The sequence below is a fragment of the Cyprinodon tularosa genome, unplaced genomic scaffold (genome assembly GCF_016077235.1).
Source record: "Cyprinodon tularosa strain WSP-4 unplaced genomic scaffold, ASM1607723v1 ctg316, whole genome shotgun sequence".
Lineage (NCBI taxonomy): Eukaryota > Metazoa > Chordata > Actinopteri > Cyprinodontiformes > Cyprinodontidae > Cyprinodon > Cyprinodon tularosa.
Window position 1 is genome coordinate 1,133,948 of NW_024039026.1, and position 14,927 is coordinate 1,148,874.

A 14,927-nucleotide genomic window follows, 5' to 3' on the forward strand; every position below is an offset into this window, starting at 1 on the left:
AGGCTTGCATAGGGGCTCATAGAACAGTAAATATGTAATTTTCAACCAATGTTACACACCCTAGTCAGTGACCTTAAGGACCAGCACCAAATACTCTATATAATCATTCTATTACCCCTTTAAAAGATTGATAAATTACTGCATGTTGTCCGACAACAGTGTCTAAACATCTCTTCTTCACATCTCCTGTTTGTACAGTAAAGCCATCCGGAGCGTCCGGCACCAGGCTGCACGTGATACAAATGAGCCAATGAGCTGCTGTCAGTCTGGGGTGCTGCTGTTGATACTTTTAGACACAGCAGGCAAACCTGTGACAAGCCGGGTGATGGGAAAGAAAGAGAAGACGATGAGAAAGAGAGCGGAGAAAGTGTGGACTGCTTGAAGAACAACAGTGAACTGGTGAAAGAAAACTGAAATGGTGCTCAAAGATGACCCTGCACATTTTGAGTATGTTTGGCTGAACCTGCTGCTGTGAAGCAGGATTCTCCACCATGAACATAATCAAAAATAAATATTCATCCAGCCTCAAAATGAGCACCATGATATGTGCTTGAGAATGGCTTTGTCTCCATTCAAACCCAGGTTTAAAGCCTTGCAGGGCAGCCTAAAGCCCACTGCTCTCATTAAGCCAGAAAAAAGGAAGAAAACAAATGCAGTCAGTTCAGGTGTTTTATAAAATAAGTGAATCAGAAATTGTCTCTATACCAAACTGAACAATTGTTGTTCTCTACTTAAAAAACAATGTAGGTTTTAAAAAGGAAAAATGTTCTATTTTTTATATTTTTATTTAAAAATTCAATGTATAACATGGATGCATAGACACCTGCATTCTATTTCAGGGTAAAATTCTGTTTAAAGTAACAGATTTTGATAACAAAAATATCTCCAGAGTCAAGACCTCATTGGTTGAGGATTTTCTTTATTCGGACCCAACTGAGTTGTAATTGGTAACCTCTGCTTTACACCATTAAACAACACGGACAAAAGGACTTCTGGCACAAGGCAGGATGGATTCAAGCTTGGATGCCAAATTGTGACCCCGCTATCTGAATGTCAAAGTTAACATCAAGTCTTATCAGGTGCGTGAACCGGAGCCTCCTGATCTGGCCTCTTGCTACAGTAGCCCATTTGCTTTAACCTCTTATGTGTTGAAAGATTTTTTATTTTTTTTCATTACAAAAACAGAAAGGCACTTTCATTGATTTAACTGTATTTTCCCTTTTGTGAATCTTTCACAGTAAATCAGTAGTTTCTTAGATTCAGACCAGCCAGTCGGGCAACCATACCAGCCAGCCTCAAAAGGCCTTCAAGCTTCCTTTCTTCCCAACGCGTGGTTTGAACTTCAGCAAGTTAGCTTCAGCACTCCCGCATTTCTGCATGCATTTAATTTCTGAATTTAAATCGTTGTGTTCAAAATTTAAAAAGGTGTACCTAATAAAGTGACCAATGGGTCAACATCTTAGGAGTATTTAATGTCTATTTTTAATTAAATACCTTGAACACATATCTATAGTATCCATACCAAAGCTGACCCTTTCTTTCTGAATCATCTATATGCTGTTTTTAAATGAGCATACAGGCTTTTATTGTGGTAAATTTTTTACTTTTATCTAGATCACAAACTTATAGTCGTTAAATGAACAGAACAATTGAAAGACTAAGATTTTTTTTGATTAAGTTAAACAATTTACTTGTTAGAGCTTACAGAAAACAGTGAGGGGAAGCATATCAAGCTACTAACAATGAGTAATAGGAAATCACACAGAAAGGCTGGGACACATTGTCACCATTCCCAAAAGGCTCTTTATTAGCGTCACCAACACAGGACTGGGACTGAACCGTGCCAGCAATCAATGCCAGGCTGTTTTCACACTGAAGTCGGCCAGAAAATGGGCTCCCTCTTTTTAAGGCACACATAGCGCTTTCTCTAACTCAGAGACCTAATTATTTCTCCTCCTGTTTAGAGCCAACTGTTACTGTCATCTGTCTCCGTAATGACCTCTGCAAGATGTGCATGAATACACGCGCACCCCCACATTCTGTTTCCTTCACACAACCCCAGAAACACCAGTAGGCTCAAAGTGCCAATAATCAGAAAAGAAATGAACACGCATGATGCATTTTGCAGTACGAGAAGCACCGCCTAAAATACAGGTGCACATCACTGAAATAAATGGTTAATGTAAAGGACTTCACTATTAGTGCATCCAGAAATAAATTAGTTATTGATTAACATGTGCATAGATTCATGATTGATTAAGTCATTTGCTGAAGTTAGCATTTAAAGATACAGAGGTTCTCTATGTCTGCTTTTTTAGTGTTACTACTTTTAGGTTTTCGTAAGATCTGCAGATTTCTGTAAAGATATTGGTTGCACATGGTCTGAGATTAAAGGATTATTAAAAGGGATATTATTTCCAGTGAAATATGTGCTTTATTCTAGATGTTTCATTTGTGCTTTAATGTGTTTAGAAGAAGAAAAACCAGCAAGCTAGATAAGCATTCAGAGATCACAGATCTCAGCATATTAGCTCAATTCCCTGGCAACATTTTGACTTCCACCTTAAATTAATACCTGTATTCACGCTGGATCAGGATCATCACTGAAGTTTTTTTTTTAAATCTCCACAATAATCCATCAATAACTTTTTTCTTATTTTGAAAATAGAAAAACCGTCGCCAATGAAAAAAAAAACTTAACTTCCTTGGCAGAGATAATCCATTCAGTTCAGGGATAAGTTGGTGATAAGGTATACCAATTTCAAATTATTCCCTTCCTGCAGTACAACGTCTGTTTGATGACATCCTAGAGAAAATGTGAGTCTAGCTGCTTAGAGCAATAGTTCAGCTGTTGAACACTGCCGGTCAGCTGGCATAAAGAACATAACAGTTACTTCTATAAGTATTCAAGAAAAACAAATCTTTTGATTGCGAAATGATTCCATTTGTTGAAAATACAGATATTGATGGTGTAAAAAAAACAAAAGAAAGCCACCACTCATTACTTCTCCCAAAGAGGTTATGTTTATCGATCGCGTTTGTTTGTCCGTTGGCAGGAGTACTTTAAAAGCTATGAATGGATTTTAATGAAATTTTTACCAGAGATGCGCCTCATATCAATGAACAAACCAATACATTTTTGTGATGATCCAGGTCATAATCTGGATAAAGGAATTTTTTAAAGGATTCTTTAACATCAAAAGCAGTTTCCCCCACACCAGAAGATGGCAGCAGTGAGCACTGACAGCTTCAGTATAGGATTCAAAAAATTCACGAAGGTTAATAGTTAAGACAAAAAATAGAAAAACACATGAAAGGTGAGCAGTGCCTTGCTCAAAGTCTCGATCTGCTCATCAAAGAAGAAAGTAGAGTGCAGAGAGGATGAAGAGGAGAGAGCAGAGCAGACACCAGAGGCTGCAGAAACACGCTGTGCCTTATTACTGCAATGAACTTATGAAATGTTTCCAATGACATTTTTACTAGAGGTGCGCCTCATGCAAAGGAAAAATTCATTCAAATTTCCTAATGAACCAGACAATGAGCAGGTTTTAGCAATAGACATAACATTGGGGAAAAGTTTGCTGCTTGGCAGAGGCATGCGCTCTTAGTGCTTTTCTGGTTCTTTTTAATGTGCTGAGTCATGAGCAGCATGTGTGATAAGTATCAAACTTTAGGCTGGCTATACAGCTTACTAACCAGCTATACAATGTACTAAGTAAGACTTCCCCAAGTCTTACTTAGTACATTGTTAAAGCAAAAAAATATCAAACTCTGTATTGAGTACTTATACAAGAGAATGTCTAATAAATATTGTGGCCGTGCATTCCCACTCATATATAAGTAACAATAAATATATTTTATATAAATAACCAAATTCAATACCTTTTTGGTTTCTGACAAATCTATGAACAAACTTTCTAAGAGAGATGCCTGAGTCCAGTCCTTCTGAGCTTTTGCTCTTAGATCCACCGTTCCAACATATCTAAATGAAATGGCAGAGACCCCTCATTGTGATTTCCTTCAGCTCTGTAAAAGAGGCAATGACCCATTCAGTCATTTGAATCAATACTGTTGGAGAACAGATGCATCTAAAAGTTGCAGGATAGTAGCTCTTAAGGACTGAACGAGGGCACTCCTGAGCAAAAAGCTGGTTCATTTTATTTCTCCCCTAGACAGCAGTAAAACAATCCCACTACTGTTAGAGTTTGATCACATACTTTAGTATATAGTGAAAAACTTCAATTAAAAAAGTATGTACTATTAATTTATGTAATTAATATCTGAGTTAATTTGCTACTTTGACAAGAATATAGTTCAGAATCCCAAAGTTTAAATCATCTCAAGTTTTGTTCTTGGAGGTAATGATGAGCCCACTGCTGCTGTCACAACAGCAGTCCCAAAATATTAATCCAAAAAAACATTTTTGGTTAATAATGATTGGAAGGTTTGTGCCATGGAAGTAGAGCTGAGTAATTTGCAGTAAATATAGGGAGTGTTGGCCAAATGGTTAGAGCAGTGCGCATGTCCTCTGAGAAGGTTGCAAGTGTAACCTGGTTGTATTTCTCTTGTGTTATAATTACACAAAATGTTTTTGTTTGGTTACTTGTATTGTTAGACACTTGACTGAAAGACCTTTAGAAAATCTGTCATTGTTTTAATTGTGCTACTTTAAGAGTGGAAGCCCCTCCTTTTATTTTTCTTACTGTGGTATTGTCTATAAATTCTTTGCACCTCTTAGACCCTCCCCTTTTGTCATGTTGTCCTGTAGGAGAGGTGTGTGCCATTTATTTTTCATCTGAATACATCCAGTTTATTTATAGATCTATTAAGTTAACTTCTGTTTTGTGTAGGACTTGGAGCGGACATCCTATAACACGGTTGTTTTCTTATTTGTTGTTCTCGTCAGGTACAATAAATTAAGAAAATTGCCCTTTTAAAGAAAAAATGCCTGATCACTTAATAAAACCAGCACAACGCGGAAAGGATCCGGTTACACAAGTACCCGGTTCAATCCCCATAGCCTCCATTCTGGGTCCCTGAGCCAGACCTTTAACCCCACACTGCTCCCCGGGCGCTGCACAATGGCAGCCCACTGCTCCCCAAGGGGATGGGTTAAATGCAGAGGTAAATTACTCCAATGTGAGATCAATAAAGTTAAATTATTATTATTTAATGGATATTATTTGCATTTCAGCAGTGATCCAAACGCCAAAAGAATGTTCCCAACCTTGAATCTCACAAGAATGGCAGTTCTAAAAAAAAAAAAGGAGGGTCTCCACCTTGTTTCTCGTTAAGCGTATCTAATAAAGTGCCTGGCAGGTATAGTAGCCCTAAGTTATAGTTAGATTATGGATTTAATAAAAGGAGAGAAAAAAAATTATTAGGCTTAACAAATCAAGAAGAAGAAAAACGAACCTAAAAAAAATGTTAGATGGTGCATTTAATTCTAAGGGAATATTTATAATATGGTAACATACTTTAATGATAAATTATTAAAAGCTATTAAATGCAAACAAAGAAACAAGCTAAAACAATCTAATGTCAATAAGAGACTGATTGATCAAGGACATTTTAACACATAATAAGCACAGCAGTGTAAAAATGTTATCTATACATAGTTTGCATAAATTTATCAGTAGTGAATGGATGTTCTTACTTGGTTGTCAAACTTCAGTGACTGTGTGCCCACGAGGAAGCGAATAGCATCCGTTTCAGCTATTTGGGCCGTAAGAGCGCGAGCCTACAAGAATAATAACATGTCAGAGACTATCACAGTATTACATACAATGAATTAAAGAATAAAACGCCACATCTTTTATTGCAAACCTGAAATTCAAGACCATATATAACCGGAGCGTCGTCTTCCATCTCCCCCCTCGTTGCAAGTCCTTTCGGATCCTTTTAAAATCACAATAAATACTAAATCACCTTAGAAATACAGCATTCGTGTTAGCTGCTGCTAAAAACAAACTGTAGCAACACTTCCGCATATGAATGCGAACGTATGTCCGTTTGACGTATTAACGGCCCCAAAACGTTGTACGGGCTTTTGATTTTACGTACAACCACATACAGAATACGACTTTGTTATCTATGACGACGCTTTTTTACGTGGCGCATGCGCGTTAGATTTTCACCCGTCAAGGCAGAAAGGTAAGAATTGTGTCTCAGCGTTTCCATTTGTGATCTATTATTTATTTGTATCCGACCGAAGTGAAAGAACAGCTTGTTTAGTTCTATACAAAATGCGTGGTTAACTACCAGTTATGCGTTAAAACCGCGTGCGTCAGTTAATTAAAGGTAAATGTATTAGCTAGTCGGCTAATGTAGCATTAGCATCATAGCTACTTCAGGAAAGATGCAAGTCTGAATCATATCCCCATAACAAAGTAAAATAATTCACTATAAACGTACCTCTGTAGCTATGTGTCAGCAGCAATAATTCCTCCTTTAGCTGTTTGTGTTTCGACTGACAGGAAGCTCAGGTTTCCAGCTTCCTGGAAGGAGAATAGGAGACATAAAACAGGAACCTAGTGTTTTCTATTTTCTATTATCCAACTAAATACATTCATTTTGATATCTATTTCAATAAAAAAAGTTATCATCCTTTTAATATTCTTTTTAATGTGTCCTTAAATTTGTAAAAAAATTTCAGTTATTTCCAATTCATTTTCTATTGTCCATAAATTGGATTATCTTCATTTATTATCAGCCATAAATCTGCCAATACTTGCACCCTTTCAACAAATGATATATGTATATATGTGTGTATATATATATATATATATATATATTTACCATTTAAAGAGCTCTGTTTATCTAAAACCAAAAAGATTTAACACTTAAAGTAGTTGAAAACAATTCCTATAAGTGCCTATATAAGGCTTATGCTAATCTAGAGTTTGTACATATGCTTCCATGCTGAGGTACATCTTAGTAAATTAATAGAGCATAAAAGAGCTTTGAGGAGCTAAAACACACAAACGTTAATATATAAGCATACACACACTTCTGATGGGAACAATTAAGTCATGAAAAGTGTCATCAATGCATATTATTATACCACCAGTGAAAAGATTGTAAAGCAAAGCACATTTAAAGACTTTAAATGGACTGCAATCAGAGGCAATATTCAAGACTTGTTATATGGCTGGAAGTTTTATGGATATTACAGAAGCATCTTACCTGAATAAAGAACTAAGATGAGTGTAGAATAGAATAGAAATTACCTTTATTGTCCCACAATAGGGAAATTCTGGTTTTTCGTTTCTGACTCCTTGAGTGCTTGTTTCTTTTTTTTTCTTTTTTTTCCCAAGTTTCTGATCAATAACCCACAGATGAATGCAGATAGTTTCAGAATTTGAAAAGGTCTTCTGCCAAGGTTTTTTAAATTTTTTATTTGTTTAAAAAAAAATTATTGATTAGAATGACTTAAAGGTATAGTGGAGGATGTTGTTTTTCAGGATGGATCATCAAAATAAGTGGTCCTCCTAACTGTCAGTCATTCTGGTGATATGTTTACGTAAGACCATCCTACGTGCTCGTCCCAATTTTCACTTACCGGTGGTGAGTCTGACATAGTGGAAAAATTGCAAATCTTTTTTTGGAAAGTAAGCTTGTATAAGCGATGCAAACGGCAAACATTTAAACAGAGCGTGCACAAATGAGAAATGGGCTTGTGCACGCTCTCGCATGCATTTAATATGCGTTCCCTCTCGGGAGCAGGTCTTTTCAAAAATTTGCGAAAATCATCCACAATAACTTTAAATATGTGTTTTAAACTTGATTGATTTTTAATTCTTTAATAATCGATAAATAATGTTATTTTAACATTATATTTACACACATTTTGTAATACATGGGAAAACTAACTTTAAAATTATTTCTGTTTTTTCAGCAGTAGTAAGATGGACAAAGGGGAAGCTCATTCCCAGCGGCCTGTGTCTCTGGAGATCACAGTGGAAGATGAAGCTGGAGTTTCAGGGCTTACTGGAGAAGCTTCTAGTCAATTTGAAGCTGCTAATCAGATCCTGACTAATGATGGCCTCCTGGCCCAAGAAGACAGCATTGATCTGGGAGGTACAGACTTTGTCACACCCCAGGAAGACAGCAGTGCCACACCCACTGAAAGCCTGCTGGACAGACTGAATGATCAAATGATGGAGAGTGTCATGATTTCCGACTCGCCTAATAACAGCGAGGAAGATGATGTGGCTCCTATCGACTCCTATTTGGATGGCGGTGAGCAGGAGAATGCAACTCCAGAAAACAAGGAAGAGGACAGTGAAATTGGACAGAATTCAACTGAGATTAAGGTTTCAGTGGAGAAACTGGAAGAAGAATGTTCTGAACAGGAAACAAAAGAGGAACAAGGTGCAGTACAGCAGGTCACAGCTCCTGTTTCACCTCAGGATGATACTCCAGGTCCATCTCCTAATACGAGTGAGGATCCAGAGCCGTTGTCAGGCACAGGAACTGGTCCAAAAGATGAGCCTGTGCCAGTGTGCACCATATTCAGCCAGAGTACCCTGCCCAAGTCGTTGGCGCCTGATGGTTTCCAGCCAACCTTAATCAAGTCCCCCAGCTTTACAATGGGAAGTGCAGGTGGAAGTGATGAGGCTGTGACTCCTAATAAGCTAAACAGGCCCCTAGTATGTCAGCCCAGCCCAAGCCTCAGTAAGTTCTTTGCTGACAATGGACAAGGCAATCCAGCCTCTGACTTCTTCGATTCTTTTACTCTTCAATCATCTTTTATTTCCGTTTCCAACCCCAACGCCGATCTTTCTCCAGGAGGTGGACCCCCACCCATACCCCTCACAAATGAGCGCCACCTCTCTTCAACCTCCTCTTCTATCTCCACCCCAGGAGCACTCTTAGACTCTGCTGCTCCCAGTACTAGCCCAGTATTTTTTCTTACTTCCGCCGAACCAAACACCAACTCTCAACCACTTCCACCCCAGACTGCCTCGGCTCCAGCTCCGGCCCCAGTCCCAGTTTCAGCCACACAGCCACAGCCCTTCAACCAGCTCCAAGCTGTGTTCTCAGGCAGCGACGACCCATTTGCAACTGCATTGAGTTTGAGTGAGGTGGACAGGCGACACGATGCCTGGCTGCCGTGTGAAGAGACGAGAAAGGTTTTGATATCCGTTGCCACCCAGCAGTACAGTCCAGCATATGTAGAGAGCAACAAACTCACAATGCCTGGACTGAAATTTGACAACCTACAGGTAGGACATTTTATTAGCATGAATATTTATCTATAGGTACTGCAAAAGTTTTCACATTGATCACTGATAGAAATTAGTTTAGAATATGTCATACATATTCTAAGTCGTAGGGAAGTCATATTTAAATGTCAAATCATTCTGGCTTAAACATGTATATAAATGTACTCTTGATCAGACGATATTGTCCCCAAAATTTCTTAAAATCTGTGGGGTATTTTTCCTTATCTTATGCAGACCAATTAGTTATACGTCAGCCTGTACACATAAATTCGGCCAATCATATATCAACGCTCACCTGTCAATCAAATTTTTTCGGGTAATAATATCTTGATACATATGTTGCAGCTAATATACGCAATAGTTAAAATAAGGAATAAGAATCATTTACTTTACCGTTGAGTTCTGTCCCAGTGTTCACGGGGATGGATGTCTGTGTCTTCAGCAGGCGTAGAGCTAACAGAACTGGCAGCGTTGCGAGGCAAGGGCTCAAACATGTACGGCTGTAAGCCTTCTACACCAAACGAAGCTTCTGCCACCCTGGCGTCCTCTTCCACAACAACTTCCTACCCACTTTCCTCCTCTAAATGAAAAAATCTATGACGGAGGAGACACATCCACGACCTCTGACACAAAACCCTCCTCCTCTTGCATGTTTCCGCTGTCCGATCTGCACCGGATATGGGGTCCTATGCTACTTCCAGTGGCTAACTTTTTCGGCTATGGATTTAAACATAAATCTAGTCTTTTTGAGTTTGATGTTTTCCTTTAATTTTAACCTTATGGTATATAGTGCATAATCTAAAGAAAGAAACGACTAAAATGCAGATAAACATGATTTAATCATATTTTGCTGGACTGCTCTAATCATGTCTGATGATGACGTCAGAGAAACAGTTTAACGAAGCAAATGTAAAAAGCATAAAAATTGTCTCACAAAAGTCATAAAACATTTTTTACATATGTGTACTAGTATTCTTTAGTGAATTAAGGATAGAAATAATCATTACATTATTTATGGAAACCAGGATGTGTAACTATTCGCGCATGCTCAGAATAGATCGTGCTTCTGGGACGGATCAGGTAGGTAGTGACAATGCCTTCTTTGCAATAATGCATTTGGTCAGGTTTCCTTAATCTTTATAGTGGCTGAGATATTACTGCTCAACATGTTATAGTAAAAACTGAAAACCAAGATTGGTTGTAAATGATGTCGTCAACGCAATTTAAGCAATGACATCCATTTTCTTTTATACTGTGGAGACACATTAAATGACGCCGCCCCGTTTCCTTATCTTGTCTAGAGTACAGAGGAATATGTACCTCATATAAGGTCTCTGTTGTTTGTCTGGCCTTGTGTCTTTTTTTAATGTTACTGGCTTTGTGTTTTGATGCAGGGAGATGCTGTAAAAGACCTAATGCTTAGTTTCTTGGGAGAGCAGGCAGCCATGAGGCGTCAGGTCCTCACAGCCAACTCTGTGGAGCAGTCCTTCATCGGCCTCAAACAGCTGATTGTAAGTGGTTTATACTCTTTTTTTGTTTATGGATCATTTGGGAAGTTCAGTTCTTGACGTTTAAAAAAATAGGTGTAAAGTCAAGGTATAGTTAGTAGTTAAACATTTTAATTGTTCTACACACTTGAATATTATGCAATGATTTGTTTTTGTTGTCCGTAGTCTGTGGAATACCTTTCAAGCCTCTCTTCTATAGGTGCGCCAGATGGTAGACAAATGAAAGCTGTGTTAATGTTTAATTTAGATTTTAAAAGTTTATTTAAATTTTTTTTGTTGAACTGTAATAATTTTAAATGGTAAGTGAAGACTTTGTTTTTTAGAAAACATTTGGGTTTCAGAAACCAGAATAGCATATTAAATTTTACTTTTATTTGAAGAACATCTTAAATTTTAATGATGTAATGACCTGCCTAGCTCATCTATCATTTAAACTTTTAGCCCAAAACACAAACCCATAGTGAACTTTGAAAAGTTTGGCTCGTTTTTGCGGGCGGTAAACTTTAGACATATAGATATATATGCAAGTCTTGTGTAAGGCTCCTCAACACGTCTCAGTGCTAAACATCATTGCTCAAGCAGAGGCGCTGTCAACGAGCTGCACGGCTCTTTCTGGAGGTAAATGACAAAGCTGCAGTAAGTTACCACAACTTGGCATTCTCTGGCATCTACAGACTGTCTGACCTTTAGACATTCAGCCTGTAAACGTCAGTGATCCAACTGAAACTGCCATCGGGTTTGGTCTCAGCTGACTGAAAACAGTGAATCATTCACCTCCTTTCACTTCAGATTATAGTTCTTCATCTGCTAAGCATAAAAATGTGTGACGTTCTCTGTGACCGTGCAGTCTCACCTCATTCCCTTTTTCCTGCTGCTGTCGATCCATTTTCCCGCCCTGACCCCCCAGCCTTGATGCGTTCCCTCCATCACAATTCAAGACCCAAACATGACCTCAAGAAGCAGTTGTTATTTAAGACATATGCACGACAGCTTCAGCAGACAGTGTTATGGAGTTGGAGTTGTGGGGTGGGGTGGGGGGTGAAGTGAGGAGATGGAGAGGCAGAGATCCACTCGGCTCACAAGTTCTTTTCTCCTGCTGTGCCCATGTATTATGCATGGGACTGCTGTGCATATTTCAAGGGCCTTCTGGACTTGCTGTATATATATATAAATAAATATACACACGCACATGCTGGTACTTTCAGCTTTCCTTCCACTGTTCCACATGGTGTAGGTGAGTGCATGTGTTTGTATGTGTGAAAGGATCATATCCTGTCTGCTGATTGGTGTGGGTGGTTCCCTGGAGCAGCGGCTTAGCGTAAGGGGAAATGGTAAGCTAATGCAGTCCTACAGCAGAGATGGCAAACAAAGAGAAACAAAGTAGTGTGTGAGTGAGATATACTGTATAGAGACAGAGGAGGGCCTCACCTGGCCTTAAGCATAAATAGAGGTTTTCTACCAACAAGGTAGACGATGTGGAGCTTAAAGGCCAATTTATGTTTCTGACGCATAGCCTCTGCAACCGTCAAATCTGTCTCTGTGCGTGACCACGCCCCCCGTGCAGAGGTTCTGCATCTGTCGTCTTGCACCTGAAAAAAATTCTGACTATGCGTCGGACGGTCGAAAACCCGCGCAGACCTCAAGCTGAAGTGTGCAGACAAAATGCAGCTGTGATTGGTCCTTGGTATGCCTTTCCGGCTGTCTTTGTGGTCGTCCTTCTCGATTCGGTGCTGGGGCGCACCATTTTTAAAAACCGAGGAACAACTACAATGGATAACTACGATGAAAGGTTAATCAAGGAGATTCAGAAGTACAACCACTTGTACGATGCCCCAGACAAATTATATAAATTGATAAATCATCTTCGATGTCTAGCAACTCTAGATCCATCTCCGTGACCGTAATATCTTGCAGATGCGCCATTGTTGGTTTGGAAGACAAACACTCCCTTGGTGCCGCCAAAGTTCTCGCAAGTTCTCAAATAGGCTCCCCCTTGCGCACTGGCGGGAAACTGCTGTGCGTCCCTAGAAATTCCAGACCAACGGTGCAGAAGCATACCAGCAAAACCGGTTTGTAACCAGACCCAAGTGACATTTGACGTGTGTGGTTGCAGAAGTGTAATCTGCACTTTAGGGCTGGTTATACTCCCGCAGCAGTGTCCCATGTGTCGCAGTGAGCTTGTCAGAGATATTTTTGATTTTTGCCCGGTATTGACGCTTGGTCTGCACTGTGTTATTCCACGCCACAACGCAAGAGGGACAATTACGAATAGCTGTGGGTCTAGATGCGGCCAAGGCGGTGAGGAAGTGCGGGTGGGTTTGTCTGACAACGGAGGGACAAAAAAGAGCAGGAATCCAGGTGGAAAAAGGGTCCCAGCATTCTCTCGCACCTTGCTCTTCTATAAATCAGCCTTTATTGGAAAATGTTATACAAATTTATCCCAAACGATACTGTTTAAGTTTAAAAGAAAAAAAAAAGTAGTAAACCAGTTGGGTATAAGGCTATGTTCACACTGGAGCCTGAAGTGACCCAAATCCGATTTTTTTTTTTGCCTATATGCGACCTGGATCTGATCTTTTCATGACAGTCTGCACAACACAGATCTGATTTTTTCCAATCCGACCCAGGCCACTTGGCTATGTGGTCCTGAATCTGATACGAATCTGATCTTTTCAAATGCGACCTGTGTGTGAACGGCCAGGTTGGATTCATCCGACCTAACGTCACTAATACCCGACATAGGTCACTATTGCTTTTTGGACTGTGGGAGGAAGAAAGAGGACCCGGAGAGAACCCACACATGTACACAGAGAACTTCAGGGTTAAGGAATTAACCCCGGTTCTCTGAAACATGAGTGAGGTATCTCACTATGGGACACGCCCCCATCGCTGTCTCCAGAAGCACTATAACATTACGCCAGTCATGACTGGCTCACAGAGGTGACGTCTGCTAATGGGGGAGGGACTTATCCCCAGTATAAGAACCTGACATCACGCTGGTGATCCTCAGTCTCGTAAGCACACTTCTTCCTCGCTCCAGGTAAGGAGGGTGATCTGGTGAGATACCTCACTGATGTTTCAGAGAACCAGGGTTAATTCCTTAACCTAAAGATCTCTTTCAACATTAGTTTCAGTATCTCACTATGGGATGTTGCAACTCCCGTATTGCCAGATAAGCTTACTCAGGACCTAACTTATAAAGGTTAATATACTACACCCAGAACCGTGAGGGTGTGGTAACATCCAACCTATAAAACCTAGGGAAGGTGTGAGGAGTTGCCCAGCTGGCAGCCCTACAGATGTCCTCCAAAGGTATACCCTGAAACATTGCCCAGGATGATGCCATCCCATGAATGGAAGGAGCTAGCAGGCCTGCAGGGGGTGGGAGGCCCTTAACTTCATAAGCCATGATAATAGCTCCAATGTGAGAGACGTTGTTTAGTGAGGGGCTTCCCTTTATGTGGCGGGGACCATGATACAAACAGCTGATCCTATTTGCGGAAACCAGCTGTTTTCTCCACGTACATCCTCAGAGCTCGTACTGGGCAGAGCGAGCAGAGTCGCTCATGCTCCTGAGAGGGAAAGGGTGGCGGGTAGAAAGCCACCAACTCAAGAGCCAAAAAAAGGCATTGGCGCACCACTAATATACTCACTCATAGATTTTGGTCCTCTTATCAGATCATTTTGCTAATGTATGAATCAGAAAGCATCTGCTGTCTGTCTCCTGCCTTCTCTCTTTGAATTCTGCTGATTTACTTACTAATAAATTATGAAATTTCTAAACTTCTGAGATCAAACAAACTCGTAGATCAAAGCTGCCGAAGGTAATGTATCTCAAAGAGCTGGGAGGGAAGGTTAAAAATGAGAAAACGAGAGGACGTGCACAAGCAGGCAGAGCATGCACCCTTACCTGCCATTACTCACACACAGACAGGGAAATGAACATGTCAGAATGCTACCTGTCGTTAAAAGCAGATTACGGGTCAAGACGTCCAATCAGTCATTTGACGTGGAAACCTGGGACAGCTCCTTCCCTCACCTTACAACCAGCTCTACATATCTGCAATGGAGCTTTTAATTCACCTGTATTTACTTCATGTCTTTGTAGTCTATTTGATTTTTCACTGTTACCTCTGATCATCCTTTTGTTTATGGCCTTTTGCTAGGGTGACATTAAAACTCATTTCATTGG

At 39.9% G+C, this 14,927-nt stretch overlaps 2 protein-coding genes across 4 annotated transcripts in view; one reads left to right on the top strand and one right to left on the bottom strand.

The window, feature by feature from the left end:
- eipr1 (EARP complex and GARP complex interacting protein 1) overlaps positions 1-6,511 on the bottom strand; it is an 84,973-nt gene extending 78,462 nt beyond the window's left edge. Inside the window, exons 1-3 of one of the 2 annotated variants that reach the window (XM_038292700.1) lie at positions 6,415-6,511; positions 5,827-5,898; positions 5,657-5,740 (exon numbers count right to left, since the gene is read on the bottom strand). In XM_038292700.1, the coding sequence (XP_038148628.1) occupies positions 5,657-5,740; positions 5,827-5,868 (126 nt within the window). In that variant the 5' untranslated portion in view covers positions 5,869-5,898; positions 6,415-6,511. Of the gene's footprint in view, positions 1-5,656; positions 5,741-5,826; positions 6,001-6,414 lie in introns of those variants that run through there. The other variant, XM_038292699.1, reaches the window with a different exon arrangement.
- trappc12 (trafficking protein particle complex 12) overlaps positions 6,098-14,927 on the top strand; it is a 42,815-nt gene continuing 33,985 nt past the window's right edge. Inside the window, exons 1-3 of one of the 2 annotated variants that reach the window (XM_038292698.1) lie at positions 6,098-6,153; positions 7,901-9,227; positions 10,622-10,738. In XM_038292698.1, the coding sequence (XP_038148626.1) occupies positions 6,119-6,153; positions 7,901-9,227; positions 10,622-10,738 (1,479 nt within the window). In that variant the 5' untranslated portion in view covers positions 6,098-6,118. Of the gene's footprint in view, positions 6,154-7,897; positions 9,228-10,621; positions 10,739-14,927 lie in introns of both variants that reach the window. The other variant, XM_038292697.1, reaches the window with a different exon arrangement.